This window comes from Phaseolus vulgaris, chromosome 1 (assembly GCF_051622355.1).
Source record: "Phaseolus vulgaris cultivar YP4 chromosome 1, ASM5162235v1, whole genome shotgun sequence".
NCBI classification, from domain to species: domain Eukaryota; kingdom Viridiplantae; phylum Streptophyta; class Magnoliopsida; order Fabales; family Fabaceae; genus Phaseolus; species Phaseolus vulgaris.
This window is the reverse complement of record NC_143498.1, coordinates 17,357,202-17,372,791: the sequence shown is the minus strand read 5'-3', so window position 1 is coordinate 17,372,791 and position 15,590 is coordinate 17,357,202. Positions and strand designations below refer to the sequence as shown.

The 15,590-nt window shown below is 34.2% G+C and overlaps 2 protein-coding genes across 2 annotated transcripts; one reads left to right on the top strand and one right to left on the bottom strand.

The window, feature by feature from the left end:
* Positions 1-10,248: 10,248 nt before the first annotated feature.
* On the top strand, positions 10,249-11,033 carry LOC137813613 (coiled-coil protein). The gene has a single exon (XM_068615963.2). The coding sequence runs from the start codon at positions 10,315-10,317 to the stop codon at positions 10,888-10,890; it is 576 nt and encodes a 191-aa protein (XP_068472064.1). The 5' UTR covers positions 10,249-10,314; the 3' UTR covers positions 10,891-11,033.
* A 996-nt stretch (positions 11,034-12,029) lies between these two features.
* Positions 12,030-15,026, bottom strand: LOC137813612 (Pentatricopeptide repeat (PPR) superfamily protein). Its single transcript, XM_068615962.2, has one exon. The coding sequence runs from the start codon at positions 14,751-14,753 to the stop codon at positions 12,324-12,326; it is 2,430 nt and encodes an 809-aa protein (XP_068472063.1). The 5' UTR covers positions 14,754-15,026; the 3' UTR covers positions 12,030-12,323.
* Between the last annotated feature and the right edge of the window lie 564 nt (positions 15,027-15,590).

Here is a 15,590-nt window from a genome sequence, read left to right as displayed (position 1 = left end):
ACCACTCTTAGTGAAATTTTTGTTTTGAAATCTATTGTAGTGGTACTCCTAGGTTTCCAATTTATGTGCTCATTGTTTTTCCATATTTATTTGTAGATTTTGTGCCTTCAAAACACTCCTTTTGTCATATTAATTCCAATTTGAGTTTAGGAATTTTTAATTGAGCTTTTCTTGATTTTACTTGTTGGTTTCTTTAAGTGAAATTCTTCTCAAGTGAGTTTTGAACTTGAAAGTTGTGAAGCTAAAATTCTTATTTGATGTTTTATGACTAAGACATAAATCAAGGGCCTACTTGGAGGGAGATACAAGTGAAGAATCAAGACAACTTTGAAAGAAAGAAGAGTTGCAAAGGGAAGGAGTATAAAAAAAATAATTATTGTATTTGTGGCATTGTATCACAGAACCTTTGAGTTCATTTTGTTTTCAATTTCTTGCTTTCTTTTGTTGTTTGTGAAAATGATCTCAAAGCAGTCAAATTAAGAACATTGTAATATTTAATATGCGCATTAGAAAGGGAAAGTGTGTCAAAGGGCTCAAAGTGTCACTTGCACTTTCACATAGGACACATCTAGTTTATTTTTTTTCTCATATGTTTCTTGCTTCTTTTTTTATTTCTTTCTTGCTTAATTTCTTATGTTGTTTTATTTTTAAGTCTTCGTGATACCTAGGAAACTTTTCTCCATTTGTAGAAAACCTTTTTTTGGTTACTAGAAAGCCTTGCACACACCACATTTAGGGAAAAATTGCTTTGAAGTTTCTTTTGAGGAAAATGGGTGAAGCCTATTTAGGAAAACTCCCGCTAGGAATAACATTGGTATTTATGTGGTCCAAGTGATTTACTACTCTTTCATGGGAGTGAATTAAGTGAAAACTTGACTCGTTGACCTTGATAGAAACTTCCCACCTTCAAAAAAACCACTTTGTGAAAACTTTTAACACTAGTTTTTGGATCGAATTTTTGCGAAAACCTTTTTCTTTATAATTCAAGATGAGTGATCATAACAATGCATCTAATGTACAAGGAAGAAATAGGGAACAAGAAGAGGTTTTTGGGTGGAGAGAGGAGATTAGGTTTGTATAAGAAAGTTTGAAAAAACAAATAGAAAAATGTTCCGGTCGGTTGACCTGAATACGTCTTTATGCGCAACCTTGCCCGTCAGCTAAGGACACCTTCCCTCTGGCAACCTGTGAACACCTGCAAAGAAGGACAAATGGGCGCCCTAGCGGCCGTTTGCACTCCGACGCTCAAGTCAGCTAGCAAGAAACACCAAAACTCTGCACCTCCGTATCGGAACACCGTGGATGGTGCTCTGAAGGTGGTCAAAAGAACTGTGTATTGTGTCTATTTCTCCCTCTGGCAAACAACCTTTCTCTAGTCCCTTGTGCGTAGCCTCAAGACTCGAGCAAGCAACTAGAGTGTATTCTGGGAAAATTTGCCAAAAGTTCGAACCCTGTTTCCAACATTCAAGGTTCTATTTAAACGCCTCTAGCATTTAAAGCGTCTTAAAGCGCATTTAATTATCAAACGTTCTGCGCCTTTAAGACGTTTAAAACCACCTGAAACATTTAAAGTACCTTAAAACGCTCGAAACGTAAACTTTAATTACCTTTAAATAGCTTTAATTACCTTATACCTGACAAATGGATGTTGCTGTTCTAACTTGGCTATTATTACACGTGGAGGGCCTCACAACACCGTGACCCAACTTGGGGGTATTTGGTCGTGTGAGTCCTCCTTCCTTGGAGTGCTTCTGGCGCAAGGGGTGACTTTTTGGGTGCCAACTCATGCCCCCAAACCTCTAGTCACTCGCTCTGAGAGCGTATCTACCTTCCTCTCGTACCCTGCCCCTGGTTACCCCTGGGCGTGACCCTCTCATGAGTCGTATCTATCCCAAGGGTCTCCCTGAGGTGGCATAGGCACTTCGCGAGTCAGATTGCTCTCCACTGGCGCTAGTACTATGGCCTTGAAGCCACCTTTCTCTTCACTTTATCGTTGTTTCTGCGCTAGGCGGGCCCGAAGCCTCCATGGCGTCACTCCCTCCATGATCTTCCCTACCCATGGGTATCGGGGAGTGACACTACTGGTGACTTGTTTGGCGACGCCTTATCTTGGCGGCACCTTGTTTAGGCGACGCCTTACCTTGGCGACGTTATGTTAAGGCGATGCCCTTCGTTGGCGACGCCTTGTCCTGGCAACACCTTGCTTAATTATTCCGTTGACTTCCTTTCTTTGACCCCTTCGCAGGGTCTCGCCACATGTTGACCTTGGCCCCGACGTTGACTTTGACTTTGGTCAACGCCCCGAGGGCGGGACGGTACAAAAAATCATTGGGTAACTTCTCTATTTCGTTCCGTTTGTAGCTTCTTCTCCATTTCTCTTGAACCCTAAGCAATTTTCACTTTTCACCTCTTCACCCTTTCAATCTTTGAACCCTAAAAAAATCATTGGAGCCCTAAATTAGTTTATTTCTAGTTTGTTTGAAAAAGGAAGTTTGACTCTGTTTTGCTGTACGTTTGACTTTGTTTTATTGTAGTGGTGGTCTCTCCCTTACTCTTACATTTCATTTTTTTTTTCTTGCGTGCATATTATTTTTGATGTTTGATATAACTTTATTTGGGGTTTCTGAATGCAGACTATTGAGAATAGTTGGGAATCAACTCGGATGGTGGTAGTGGTCTCAATTGACAACTTAGTTATGACTTTGGTTGATTATTGTTTGATCATTAATTTGTTTCATTCCATTTCATGGTCTTTCATTGTTGGATTAACGCCTTTCATTCTACTTTGTGGTTGAGCCTAATCCATTTTTATGTGTTTCTATTCTGTTAGTTGAAAGTTTTGCAAAAATCTTCTTGTATTGAAGTTTGGAGTTCCTTCTCCATTTTGTTTTGGTCTCCATTCCAAACTTTGTAGTCTCTGTTGCTCTCATACATTTAATTTTCGTTGTTATTATTTTGTTGGTCTCCATTTTAGTTGTTATTATTTTCTATTTTTTCTTTAATTTTTATTTTTGAATTTAATGTAAATTGTTTGGAATACTTGATTTTAAATCAGATTTTGGTGTCCCTAAATTGTACTTTCCAGGTTAGTCAGTACTAAATTTGACTCACATTATAGTTGTTTTGTATTTGGTTGAAAAGTGCAGAGTGAGAGAAAACATATGAACAACCCCTTCTAAAATTGGCAATAGTCTTCCTTTACCTTTAGCCCCCAAAAATGATTTGGATTTACAAGCTTTGTTCCCAGAAGACAGTGCCTTAATGTTGGTAACTTTTCAATTGTAATCAAATTTAGTTGTTAATTTAACCAATGAAATCGTAAAACTTAATCCAAGGGGGGAGGTGTCAAATATAGTAGTAAAGGTAATTTAGTAATCAATTGAGGGTTTTTTAGTAGTTGGTCGCGGGTTGGCCTCCATGACCTGCCTCGCATTGCCATCCCTAGGCTATGTCCAGTCTTAAGCTAACCACTTAAGAGCTTTTATCAAAACAAGTATTCAACACCTCTCCAAGAAACAAGTATTCAACACTCTATAGACAACAAGTATTCTACACATCTCCAAGAAACAAGCATTCAACACCTCTCCAAGCAAAATGTCTTAATTTTCCTCTGAGACTAAGACCTCTCAACAAATGAGAAACACTCTCAATTAGAGAGCAACAATGGAAGCTCATAGGGTTATCTTCACTCAGCGAAGGATTTACAATATTTGGATCACTCTCCAAAATATGAATGCTTTAAACAACAGATTAGAAATATTCTCTTAAAAAGACTATACACACTCAAAATATAAATTTGCTTTGTAAGATTTGTAACTTTGGCTTGTGTAATTGTGTGTTGTCTTCTTCACCTTCAACGTCTTTATATAGGCTTCAGATTGTGACCGTTGAGGCTTTGATTCTTCTCTTTCTTCATATAGTTGTTGGATGCAGGATATAAAAACTCTTTACTCTAATTGATTCTTCTATGTTTTGGACTTTAATTGTAGTTTGAATTGTTTCTTCTTTAGTCCGGAATGTGAACGTTGATACTTCAATATTGTGATCTTGTGTATCTGATATCATATCCTTCATCATTATGTATTGTTAATCATCTTCTTTATGTTAGACATTGAATATGACAGCTTCTACTTTGATTCGATTATGCATGTCTTTGAGCATATGAAGCAGTTTGAATTGTTTCCTTTCTGATCTCTGATACAAACGCTAATCCTTTAACGTGTGTGTTTGAACTTTAATCATACCTCTATCACTGTGTATCTTCAGAGCGTACTGAACGCTTGACAAAGAAACATTGACTTTGTTAATATTTGCGCTTCTTTGCACTTGAGATTTATTTTTATACTTGTATATGTGATAACGTTGATAGAGTATATCTGGTAATGCTAGGATTGCGTTCTTCACTTCTTCATCACGTACTCATTCTTTGGATATTTTTCTATATTAACTCGGTTAAAATGTTGTACTATATCTTTATTCTACCAGACACTGATTTAGGAATGTTTTGATACAGGTTCTGAATGCTTCTTTGCCTTTAGATTTGATTTGTTTACATGTGCTTTCTCTAGGCAATGACTGAGTGGCGCTCTAATGCTTTATCACACTAATCTCGCTCATTAATTTCATGATTTCTCAGAGTCGGACGCTGAGCATGGAAACTTTGTATTTAACACGTCCATCTCGATGTTCCTAAAATACACTTAAAAACATTTTGTGAGACTCAACAAGCATTTTGGTGAAAACAATAACTGAAATTGTTTCTTAATTATCAGATTTTTTTATTATCATATATAAATTTAGAAACATTATCAACACTTTCTAATATCATATTTAATTCAAATTCAATAATATATTCAAGTTCATACTTAGATTAAATATGTTTAGGTATAAGTATAAATTTCTTTAGAATATATTCCACAAAATATGTTTTGAAAAACCTTTAAAGTAAAATCAAATATACGTTCCATTTTTCAAAATCTTTCTCATACAGGTTTTAATTCAATCAATAAGAGTACAACTGTATTCGAAATCAATTTGTAAATATTTAGGAATGTATATTTCTCTTCTAAATCATTAAAGCACAATATATCAATGAAAGCAATTATGCTTGTATCAATATTGAAAACATATTCTATTTTTTAGTTTCAATTATTTGTTTTAATTAAGAATTTTTTTAATGAATTCATAATATCAAAACGAGTATTGAATTCATATAACTATCATTTGAACAATATATATAATGACAATTCTATGTTTGGAAACTTCCCTGTTCATTTGCACAACTTCGTTTGTCGTGTGTATGACTTGATCATTGTTTGATGTGTTGTTGATTCTCTCATCGTTTGTTAAGTGTTATGCTTGATAGCATAGTCCATTGAGTTCTTTTGTAAACATCATTTATTGTCTTGCTAAGAACTTTTAGTATAACTCTTGTATGGTATGACCATCGTCTGTCACTTCCATTTGATGTTAAGCTTATGCCTATTTAACATTTACGTGCATATAGGTCTAGCGTTTTTCATTTTGTCGTTTTAAAATGTTTTGCTAGTTATCTTATCATTATAGATTTTTTTTTTATCCCAAAACATGATTGGAGATTCTCATTATGAGATTGTCTAAACTTGATTGGATTGTTTGGAGACTTAACAAGAGTAACGATAGATTAGCACACAATAATTTATTCTGGTTCACCCAAACTCGGGCAACGTCCCCTTAAGAAACTGCTTAAGAGTTTTCACTAACCAACACATTAGGTTACAACAAGTATTCTCACCCCACCAGGTTTCAACAAGTATTCTTGCCTCTCCAGGTTACAATAAGTCACACCTCCCAGGTTACACCTTCTAACCTTCTGTTGAGATTAAGAACTCTCAAGAAAATAAATATCAAAGAGAGCATAAAGAAAGCTCACAAGGATATATAACTTCACAATATGAAGAATTACAATAGTTTAGCACACAACTCAAAAGGCTAAAAACTCTAACAACTTGATTGAACACTAACTTATAACTCTTAATGGTTTATAGCACAACTCAAAAGGCTAGAAACTCTAACAACTTGATTAAACATTAACTATAACTTTTGTACTTTCAATAAGATCACTTGAAGAACTTGAATTGCTTAGCTTGTCACATTCTTTGTTCTTCACTTTCAATCCCTTAATATAGCTTTTTGAATATCCTTTGATACTTGAATTGGTTAAGTTTTTATTTTGTAGTATCTTCTTCATCTTTTTGGTGATAAACACTCAAAATAGAAGTTTGAATTTGCAATCTTTTAATTTTTTTGTTTGTTTCAAATCTATTTAAGAAACTAATTCAAAAGTATTTGCAATATATGTTAGTAAAATAAAATCAAAACATAATTATAAATTTTTCGTTCTAGATAATACGTGATGCTAAAAACAAAGTACTTGTTCCTATTTAGATATTCTCAATATCTCACAGTTGATAAAAGCTATTAAAGCAAGATGATTTTGAAGGAAATAATAAAAATATTTTTGTTTCCTAAAAACACATTGTTAATATATTTTTATTCCACAAAACTTGCAAATAATTATTTTTGTTTTTATATAATATCTCTTTTATTGAATTAATTATTTTTGTTTTTGATATAATATCTCTTTTATTGAATGCACTTTTAGTAGATATATGTGTTTAGAAAATTTCATTTGTCACAATTAACTGTTTTAAACAAACCTATTACACGTTCAACACGTTTAACACATTCATCAAATCATCTGAACAAAATTATAGACATTCAAAGGGTCTACTGTATACTGCAAATTTCACTAACTACTCTTAGATTATTTAAATCACAAATAAAAATATCATTCAAATAACAAATAAGACATTCAATCTAAATTTTGTTATGAAATCAACCAATCTTATCATTGTTGGATTTATTAGTGTCTAAGTTCAAGAGGGGTGGTGAATTGGACTTATAAAATTTTCGCAAATAAAACTGTTTTAAGAAAACTTGGTAGAAAAAAACAGATTGATTTAGGGAAGAACAAATTTATTTTTTGATTTAACAGTTCTAAACACACGCAAATTAAAAACAACCAGTAACAGAGATATTAAGTGTAAACTTTAATTCTAAAGCAAATTTCAAACTTTTTGAAAGCATTTTTAAAAGAATAAGAATCCTGAACAGGATTGTTTAATTGAATTTTAACATGTGTGTTACTCAGTTAAAGATTACAAATTTAGTGAATTTTATCATAATCTTGAAGAATAGTATATGATTTAGCCCAGTTACAGTTAAAACAACAAATTCAACTTTAGAATAATAGATTCATTTTATTGCAGATTATTAGATTTCAGATTTAATTGCAGTAATCAAGAAGAGAGAAAGGCACACACATATTTATACTGGTTCACTCAACAAGAGCTACATCCAGTCCCACCTTACACCAAGGTGGATTCTACTAATACAAAACAATCTTTACAAAAACACAACAAAGTTCTTGAACCCTCCAAGAACCAAGATCACAAGCTGAAAAACTCTATTTCAGTAACACTCAAACTCCAAGAAACCCTATCAAGAAGTACAGTTACAAACACTTACAAAGAAAAATTATAGGAAAGAAAACACCTGGACTGCAGATACAACAAGTTCAAAACAGGACCCTCACAGCTGCAGCACAAGATTGAACCTTGAATCTTTAACCAAAAGGCACCAACACAAGAGCACTTGAAGTTTTAAAGAAAAACTTTCAAAAAACTAAAGCAAATTTCAATCTCTCACTAAAAATACTTGAAAACTATATGCAAATCGTGTTTGCAAGGTGTATTTTGACCTGAGACCAACCCCTCCTTTTATTGTTTCAGATCAAAATAGATTTTCAAAAAATAGTTAAGAACTGTTATAAAAATAACAGATTGAAGTTCAAAAGAACATATTATTTTTTGAAAATACACATGATGGTAACATAACCACTTTTAGATCAATTGATAAAGTAACTGTGAGCAAAACTGAATTTGGAATCAAAACTGAATTTTTGAGAAAGCTTAACAGTTTTGCATCATTACAAAAGAATCAATTGTTTTGTCAAACAACAGATTGATTTTTGTGTAGTAAACTAGTTTTTTGAAACAAATTTTGAAAATACTTTGAAAGAAACCTTTATTCTTGAGCTCATCTCTATGGTTATGAGATATAAGGTAGATCATAGTGCAAAAGGCTATTTAAACAACCTCTAACCTAACAAGGACTATGGACATAATGTACATCAACCTTTAAGAAGATTTTCTTCATCAAACACTTTCTTTATCGAAGTTGAGTAGAGTCTTCATCTACCTTCAACAATCAAGTCATCTATCATGAACAAATGTTGTAGACGCTTAGAGGGTATATTGGGAAATGCAGTTTTACAAAACATTGTTAGAGCAATCAATATACAAAATAAACCATTTAGTTAGTTATCATCAAAACATTAAAAAACATAAACTCTACATATGATCTTTTGGTCCTCAGACTGTTTATTGCGTCATATACCGTATAGTGTCTCAACATACCATCTAGGAGCTTAACAAACTGTCTAGGCATATTGTCTAGGATCTCAACATATCATTGTTATAAGAAGCCACACGAATCACACTTATCTATCACTAAAATATTTTTCAACTATAGTTTAAACCATGTGAGAGTTTAAAATCATTTTGTCAAATTCACTCTTCTCCCTAAACAAATAAATGCACTCTTTTCTCTATAATCTTGATCTTCATATGAAGCAACTTTGCATCACAAATATCGAGAATTCTCTCAATTCTTATCTCCCAATTGTGTTTGCAAATGGCCAAATCACATAAAATGAGGAAGATCTCAACTTTCAATGTACTTTTTTTTAAACCATTTAAGATCCCATACAATTGCACCTTATATAATTTGAAAGAAAGAGCATTGTTTGGGTTTTGTTGATGATGCAACATTGAAGAAGTTGTCTTAACATCAACCTACAATCATAAATGATGGTATAATTAAGTATCATGCTACTAAGATATTAATTGGTGTCCATCTAACACATATAGCTTGAAAGTCCCAATTATTTTTTTATCAATACTATAATTGAATTATACGCTACACCTAAAAGTTCACCGAAAAAATTATGATACTTCTAAACCCACATAAAACAAGCTCTTCCACAAATTCTAACCTAAGCACCTTCATTAAAACTATACTTTACTTTAGAAGACTTATCCAACAAACAATCATAATGGAAAATCCAAATGGTAATAATGTTACCTACAAAATATTGTAGCCCTAAAAGAATGGTGCACTATTAAAAAAACAGCAAACAAGTCATTTAACTCAATTACTAATTTGTAGTTTGACTTGTTAATAAAAAATTCACCACAACTTAATAGAAATCAAATTGATACTCACGTGACACAAATAATTAAACATAAAAAACTATTCATCCAACCTTGTAAGATGAGGAATCATAAATTAAAATTGAATTTTGTTTATCCAAATAATTTTTTTTAAGATAACACTATAAAATAATTTACGACTTATAAGAAAGAAAGTTGTACTAATAACCATGACATAGGTTTATGTTTTACTAAAAACAAAAACAAAAAAAGCTCCAATGCTCATATTTTTGGATTTCTTTAGTGTTATTTGTTTCATTTAAATTATGGTTTTGTCTTTTTAATTTCATTTAGTTTCCTTTCACGGGGCTTCTAACTTTAAAAGGTGGATTTTGCAATTAGTCTTATATAAAAATTTAAAACTCTCTACAATTAGATGTTTTGTCATCAAACATTGTTTAATATATTTTTAAATTAAATTCTTTTGAATTTTATTGTTTAAATTAATTATACTTCAATAAATGTATTTTCTAAACATAATTTTTATTTTATTTGTATAATAATATTTTTCAATTTCATTAATACAATTTATTTTTGATCATTTAATAAATAATTAAGCTCTAATTAATAGTATTTTAAATTAATATTATAAATATGAAAAAAGACATACTTTTCAAATATTTTAAATATTTATTTTATATTTTTATCATGAGTTATGATAAATATAATTTTTCTTTTTTGGCTATTTTATTAAGTTTTTATATCAATCCTCATTAATAATAATAATTTATATTAAAAAATAAATTGAACAATATCCATTAATTTTCATCTACAAGAAATTGTTTTATTTATTTCTTAAATTAACTTTATCTTAACCTTTTAATCAAATTGTACAGTAAAATATCAACTCAATCTTAATTTCCCAAGTATAAATAGTGAAGAGAAAGCCAAGTACCATATAAACCCTAAAATCCATTAGGGTTTGGCAAACCACGCTCACATGGCGTGCACTATTGACTTTCGCTGCCTCGACGAGGGTTTCGGCGGCAAAACCTACAAGCGCAAGAGGGAGCAGCAGTCCCAACAGCACACGGATGACGTCATTACCGGCAATGACGTTTCTCTCATGGACACCGATGAGACCGCCGCTCCGCCGGCGAAGCGATCGGCGATGGCGTCGTCGGAGAATCCGGACAAGCCTGTGTACGGTCAGCCGAGCTACGACGGCGTGATCGCCGGGAAGGTATCCGGTCGGAAGTGGAAACAGGTGCGGCAGCGGAGGGCGTCGGCGACGCAGGTGAGCCGGAAGGGGACGACGTTCGAGCAGAGGGAGAGGGAGAAGATGATTAAGAAGGCGTACAAAGAGAGGATGACGGAGCTGAAGGAGGAGATTCGGTTGAACAAGGTGGAGAAGCGGAAGAAGAAAGAAGAAAGGGAGAAGAAGAAGCAGGAGAATATTATCAAATCTGGAACCAAGTTCCAGAAGATTACCAACCCTAACACCTTGAAGAAGATTGCCAAATCGAAAAAGCGGAAGCAGCTTAGGGTTGTTCCAGATGAATTGCTCAAGAAATAGATATCTGTTTTGTTTTTTGTTTTGAATTCAGTTTTAATATATTGTTTTTTGGTGGAAAATGATTCAGTATTAATATTTCAATTAACCTGTAGTTTAAAATATTATAGTATTTTCAATTGTTATTTACTTTTATGCTCACAAAATCGTCCTTGTAGGCTAAAGAGTGTCATGAATTATGAATGATTAATTAATAATGCGTAGTTTTTACTCTTTTCTATTGGAATCCCAAAGTTCAGTCACCATAGTCGAACTACTCTTTTCTATTGGAATCCCAAAGTTCAGTCACCATAGTCCCTTTAAATGATCGACCCTTTTATGAAATCGGATTAAGGGAAATTGTGATGGAAACTGTTGATCTGTTCTGTTGAAGTGGAAATTTCAGTGTCGGATCATTGTTTAAATTCTTGTTAGAAAGCTTTGAATAAGATTGTCTTTTATTATAAAGAAATGGAATATTATAGAGACACCAATTTCTGGATGGCTAATTGGGAGACAATTTGTTGGGTGAAAGCATCTTTTGACCTGTAGATTACAGGTTTAAATGATGATACAAATGAAAACAGAAAAATGTGAGAGCAGACAGTAAAACCAAACTCTTTGTGTCGAGGATTTCTGTTTGTTTAATAGGAGGAAGATCCATATCTGAAATCCTGAAATCGAAGCAGAGGAATCAGGATAGGGTTATTTCCGATTAATTGCTTAAGGAATATATATATTTTTTTTTAATTTCAGTTTTTATATATTGCTTTTCGTCGGATTTTAATTGATGCTTAGTATAGAAGTTCTGTGGGAAATGTTATTCCTTTGCTTAACATTCGGTATCTTCAAGCAATTCCCTAAGGATTATTAAGAATTTAAGATTTGCACCTTTTCTATAAAAATTTAGTCATGGTTGTTCCGTTTACTGATTAATGTGTACTTGCTGAAGTTGAACCTGATAGGGTATAGTAAGTATGATATTTGATAACATGCTAAATTTGTTTCTTGCATAGAACATCTTTGGAGTGATCAGTGAACTTTGAGTATTGATTAAATTTAGAATTAGTTTTATAGTAAATCTAAGAGACTGAAATTAGTAGAGATATCCCAAGCTCCCATCGGAAGCCAGATGCTTTAATAACGTTCTTTACCAAATAATCTAGTATAATTCTTATGCATTTGCAATTTTGAGACCCGATTCCTATAAACCTTGTACAAAATTGTGTTCTACTCTTGCAAGAGAAGAGTATACAAATTTTTCTCAATAAAATTGAGAGTTTGCTTGGAAGGAATAATATATGTTTTCTCCTGGCCAGTACTGTAGAAAATTGGTATAAATAAATAAGTATACAAATGAAGATGGATTTGACAATGGACACGAACTCTTTGTCAAGGTTTTCTGCCTTTTTCTTTTTAAGTAAAACTGATGATTTTGTTGATGCAACAAAGGCAAACTACCAGTAGTCCTTACAGGAGCAAGATCCATCTCTGAAATGATGGAATCTACTTGAATCCCTGACTGTGATTTCCCGGTTTACTATCTTGGAGATTACCTTGATGGCGGCGTGGCAATCATTACAAGCTCGTAGATTCTTCATCACCAATATGGGTGACCCTTCTGGGGTGCTAATCAGTGCAAAAGCAATGGCAATGCGTTCACTGTGATACTTTAGGGACTCTAACTTAACTTCCTCATCCACATTGTGAAGGGCACAACTTGAGTCAGGTTTATACCCTTGTTTCTCCATTTGCTCTTCCAACTCATCAAGCATCTTTGTTATCTCTTTCATCTGTGGGTGAGACATGTCATTGGCTGAGAAAACATGAGTCATCTGTTTGATTTCAACCCAACTGTATGCTGGGACCTTTCTGACCCCTCGCTCTCTCATGGCCTTCTTCACCTTTCCCACATTCTCCCATTCACCAGCTGCTGCATAGATATTGGACAGGCTAACATATGGAGCAGCATCTCTAAGGATCTTCATACTGAATAGTTGATCTGCTGCTCTCTTTCCCATCTCTTGATTCTTATGAATCCTGCATGAGTTGAGAATCGATGTCCACATTACCTCGTCTGGTTCAAACGGCATCCGAGCCATCAATTTCTCAGCCTCATCAAATCGTCCACTGCGACATAGCATATCAACCATTGATGCATAATGCTCTCTTTTGGGTACAAATTTATACACTTGAGTCATGGAGCTGAAGTATTGTAGTCCTTCTTCAACTAGACCACAGTGACTGCAGGCACACAAAATGCTAAGGAAGCTAACAGAATTTGGTTGCAGACCTGAATGAACCATTTGTTCAAATGATCTAAGAGCGAGGCCACCGTCTCCGTTTTGTGCATAAGCTGAAATCAGTGCATTCCAGGTGACACAGTTCCTCGTAGGCATCTCTTGAAACATATGAAGAGCTTCTTTTATGGATCCACATTTTGCATACATGTCAACCAGTGCACTCCCAGAAAATACATTTGAAATGCATCCAGACCTGATTATATGCGAGTGTAACTGTTTTCCCAGTGTCAGTGAAGCTAGATTTGCGCAGGCTCTTAAGATGCTGGCGTAAGTGGCTGAGTCAGCACGTATTTTGGCTCTTTGCATCTCAACAAAAAGCTTTAGGCTGTCTTCATGGAGCCCCTTCTGAACATAACCCGAGATCAGGGCTGTCCATGGAACTGAACTTTGATGAGCCAGATCAGCAAAAATCCTATTTGCTTCCCCAAATTTGTCACATTTAGCATACATGTCAACCAAAGAATTCCCAACCAGAATTTCCGAAATGGCATCTGTTACAATAGCCTGGGAATGAATTTGCCTACCCACTTCCAGGTTCAAAGCATTTGCAGTAATGCTCAACAAGGTTGCAAATGGGAATTGCCTTCGGTCAAATCTTGTAAACTGTAAGTCCCTGAAAAGTTCAAGCGATTCTTCCACTCTTTCATTCCATGCACAACACGTGATAATCACATTGTAAGAGATACCATCCACCTCCGGCATCTCATAAAAAAGCTTCCTCACTTCAACAACACGGTCATGCTTCGAGTAGAAATCAAGCAAAGCATTAGCCACAAACACATTCCACACAAAATTGCACTTCACCACAAAACTGTGAACTTGTTGCCCAAATTCTATATCGTTCAACTGTATGCCTGAAGTTAAAACCGCAGCAAAAGTAAAGTCCGTGGGCTTGAACCCCAAATTCTGCATCTTGAAAAACAAGTTGATAGCTTCATGATTGAAGCCCTCTTTGGAGTACCCTGTCAACAACACATTGAAAGTGACATTATCTTTCTCTGGCATATGCTTGAAGAGGTGACAAGCCAAACCAAGGCTACGCGTCTTACAGTAAGAATCAAGCAACGAGTTGCAAACCGTGAGGGTGGAATCATACCCCAATTTGACAACATGGGCATGCACTTGTGCGACTTCATTGACATTGTCAAACTCAGTGAACCCAGATAACAGAGTCGTCAAGGTGACATGATCCGGAGCCATGTCGTGCCTACACATATCAACGAAGAGACCGAAAGCTTCGCGGAACTTATTGTTCTGAGCGTAGCCACCGATGAGCATTGTCCATGTAACAACCGAGCGTTCAACCATGCCGTCAAACAAGCTCCTAGCAGCGGAAAGGTTGCCAGAGTTTAAGTAACCCGTGATCATAGTGTTGGTGGAGATGATGTTCCTGTGAGGCATTTCGTCGAACAGTTTGCGTGCTGCACCCAAATCCCCATGTAGGATATGGGTCTTCACTTGGAAGTTGAAACGATATGTGTTGGGATCGAAGCCCGTCTTGATGATGGAAGCATCGACCTGAAAGTGTCGTTTTTGGAATGTCAAAGTGCCGTTTTTCCTCGTACATGCTTTGATGTAATTCATGGAAGGGAAACGGAAAATGGAAAGCTCTTTCTTTGTGCCTAATTTTGCAGGGTTTGTAAAGATGTGATGAACTTTCTCCAAGATAAAAGTGAGAAAGCTCTTCAAGATAAAAACCGGCTTTCTTCGAAATAGTTGTTTGTGAAGTTCAAAATGGAAAATAGTTCAATTGCAAACACAAGAAAGCAGAAAAATAAAGATGTCAATTGATTTACAAAACCTTTTTTGGGCAGAAAACCAGAAGAAACATTTTTTGCATTAAAATGTATAACATTAACCGTTACATACTCACAAGAAATTGAGGGTTTATGTCTAAACAAGGGATCAGAATATTGTGGAGAGATTGTGAAGTTAGAAAGAATTTATTTAGATAGAAATAATAGAGAGAGTGAGAGAGGTGATATTTAAAAATAATAACTAAATAATTTAAATTTAAATTTCTATATGTATAAAATATTTAAATTTTAACACATATTTTTTAAATATCTTTATTAAATAGAAATTGGGTTTAATACCGTCAGTAACTTCAAAACATTTATAATTGTACGATGTGTCGGTTCCTTGGTTTAAACCCTTAAGTGAAATAAGCTCAGTTAGTTAAGGTTGTACCCAGCTCGGTTTGAGGTCAGTATAGTCCAATGATACGTTATGAGGTTGGTCCGGATGCTTGGTAGTTTATGCGAAAAGATAATTAAAAGTAACAAAAAGAATAGCTTAATTAGTATTATGTATATATCTAATAAATACAAATAAAAGTTGTTGGGAATGATGTGACATAACACCCAAAAATAAAGGTGTATGTGAACAAAATGTTTTACTGTTAAAATTATATTCTTTTCG

Bases quoted from the DNA above. Each gene is read 5' to 3' on its own strand.
- LOC137813613 (XM_068615963.2), top strand. From the start codon at position 10,315: ATGGCGTGCACTATTGACTTTCGCTGCCTCGACGAGGGTTTCGGCGGC.
- LOC137813612 (XM_068615962.2), bottom strand. From the start codon at position 14,753: ATGAATTACATCAAAGCATGTACGAGGAAAAACGGCACTTTGACATTC.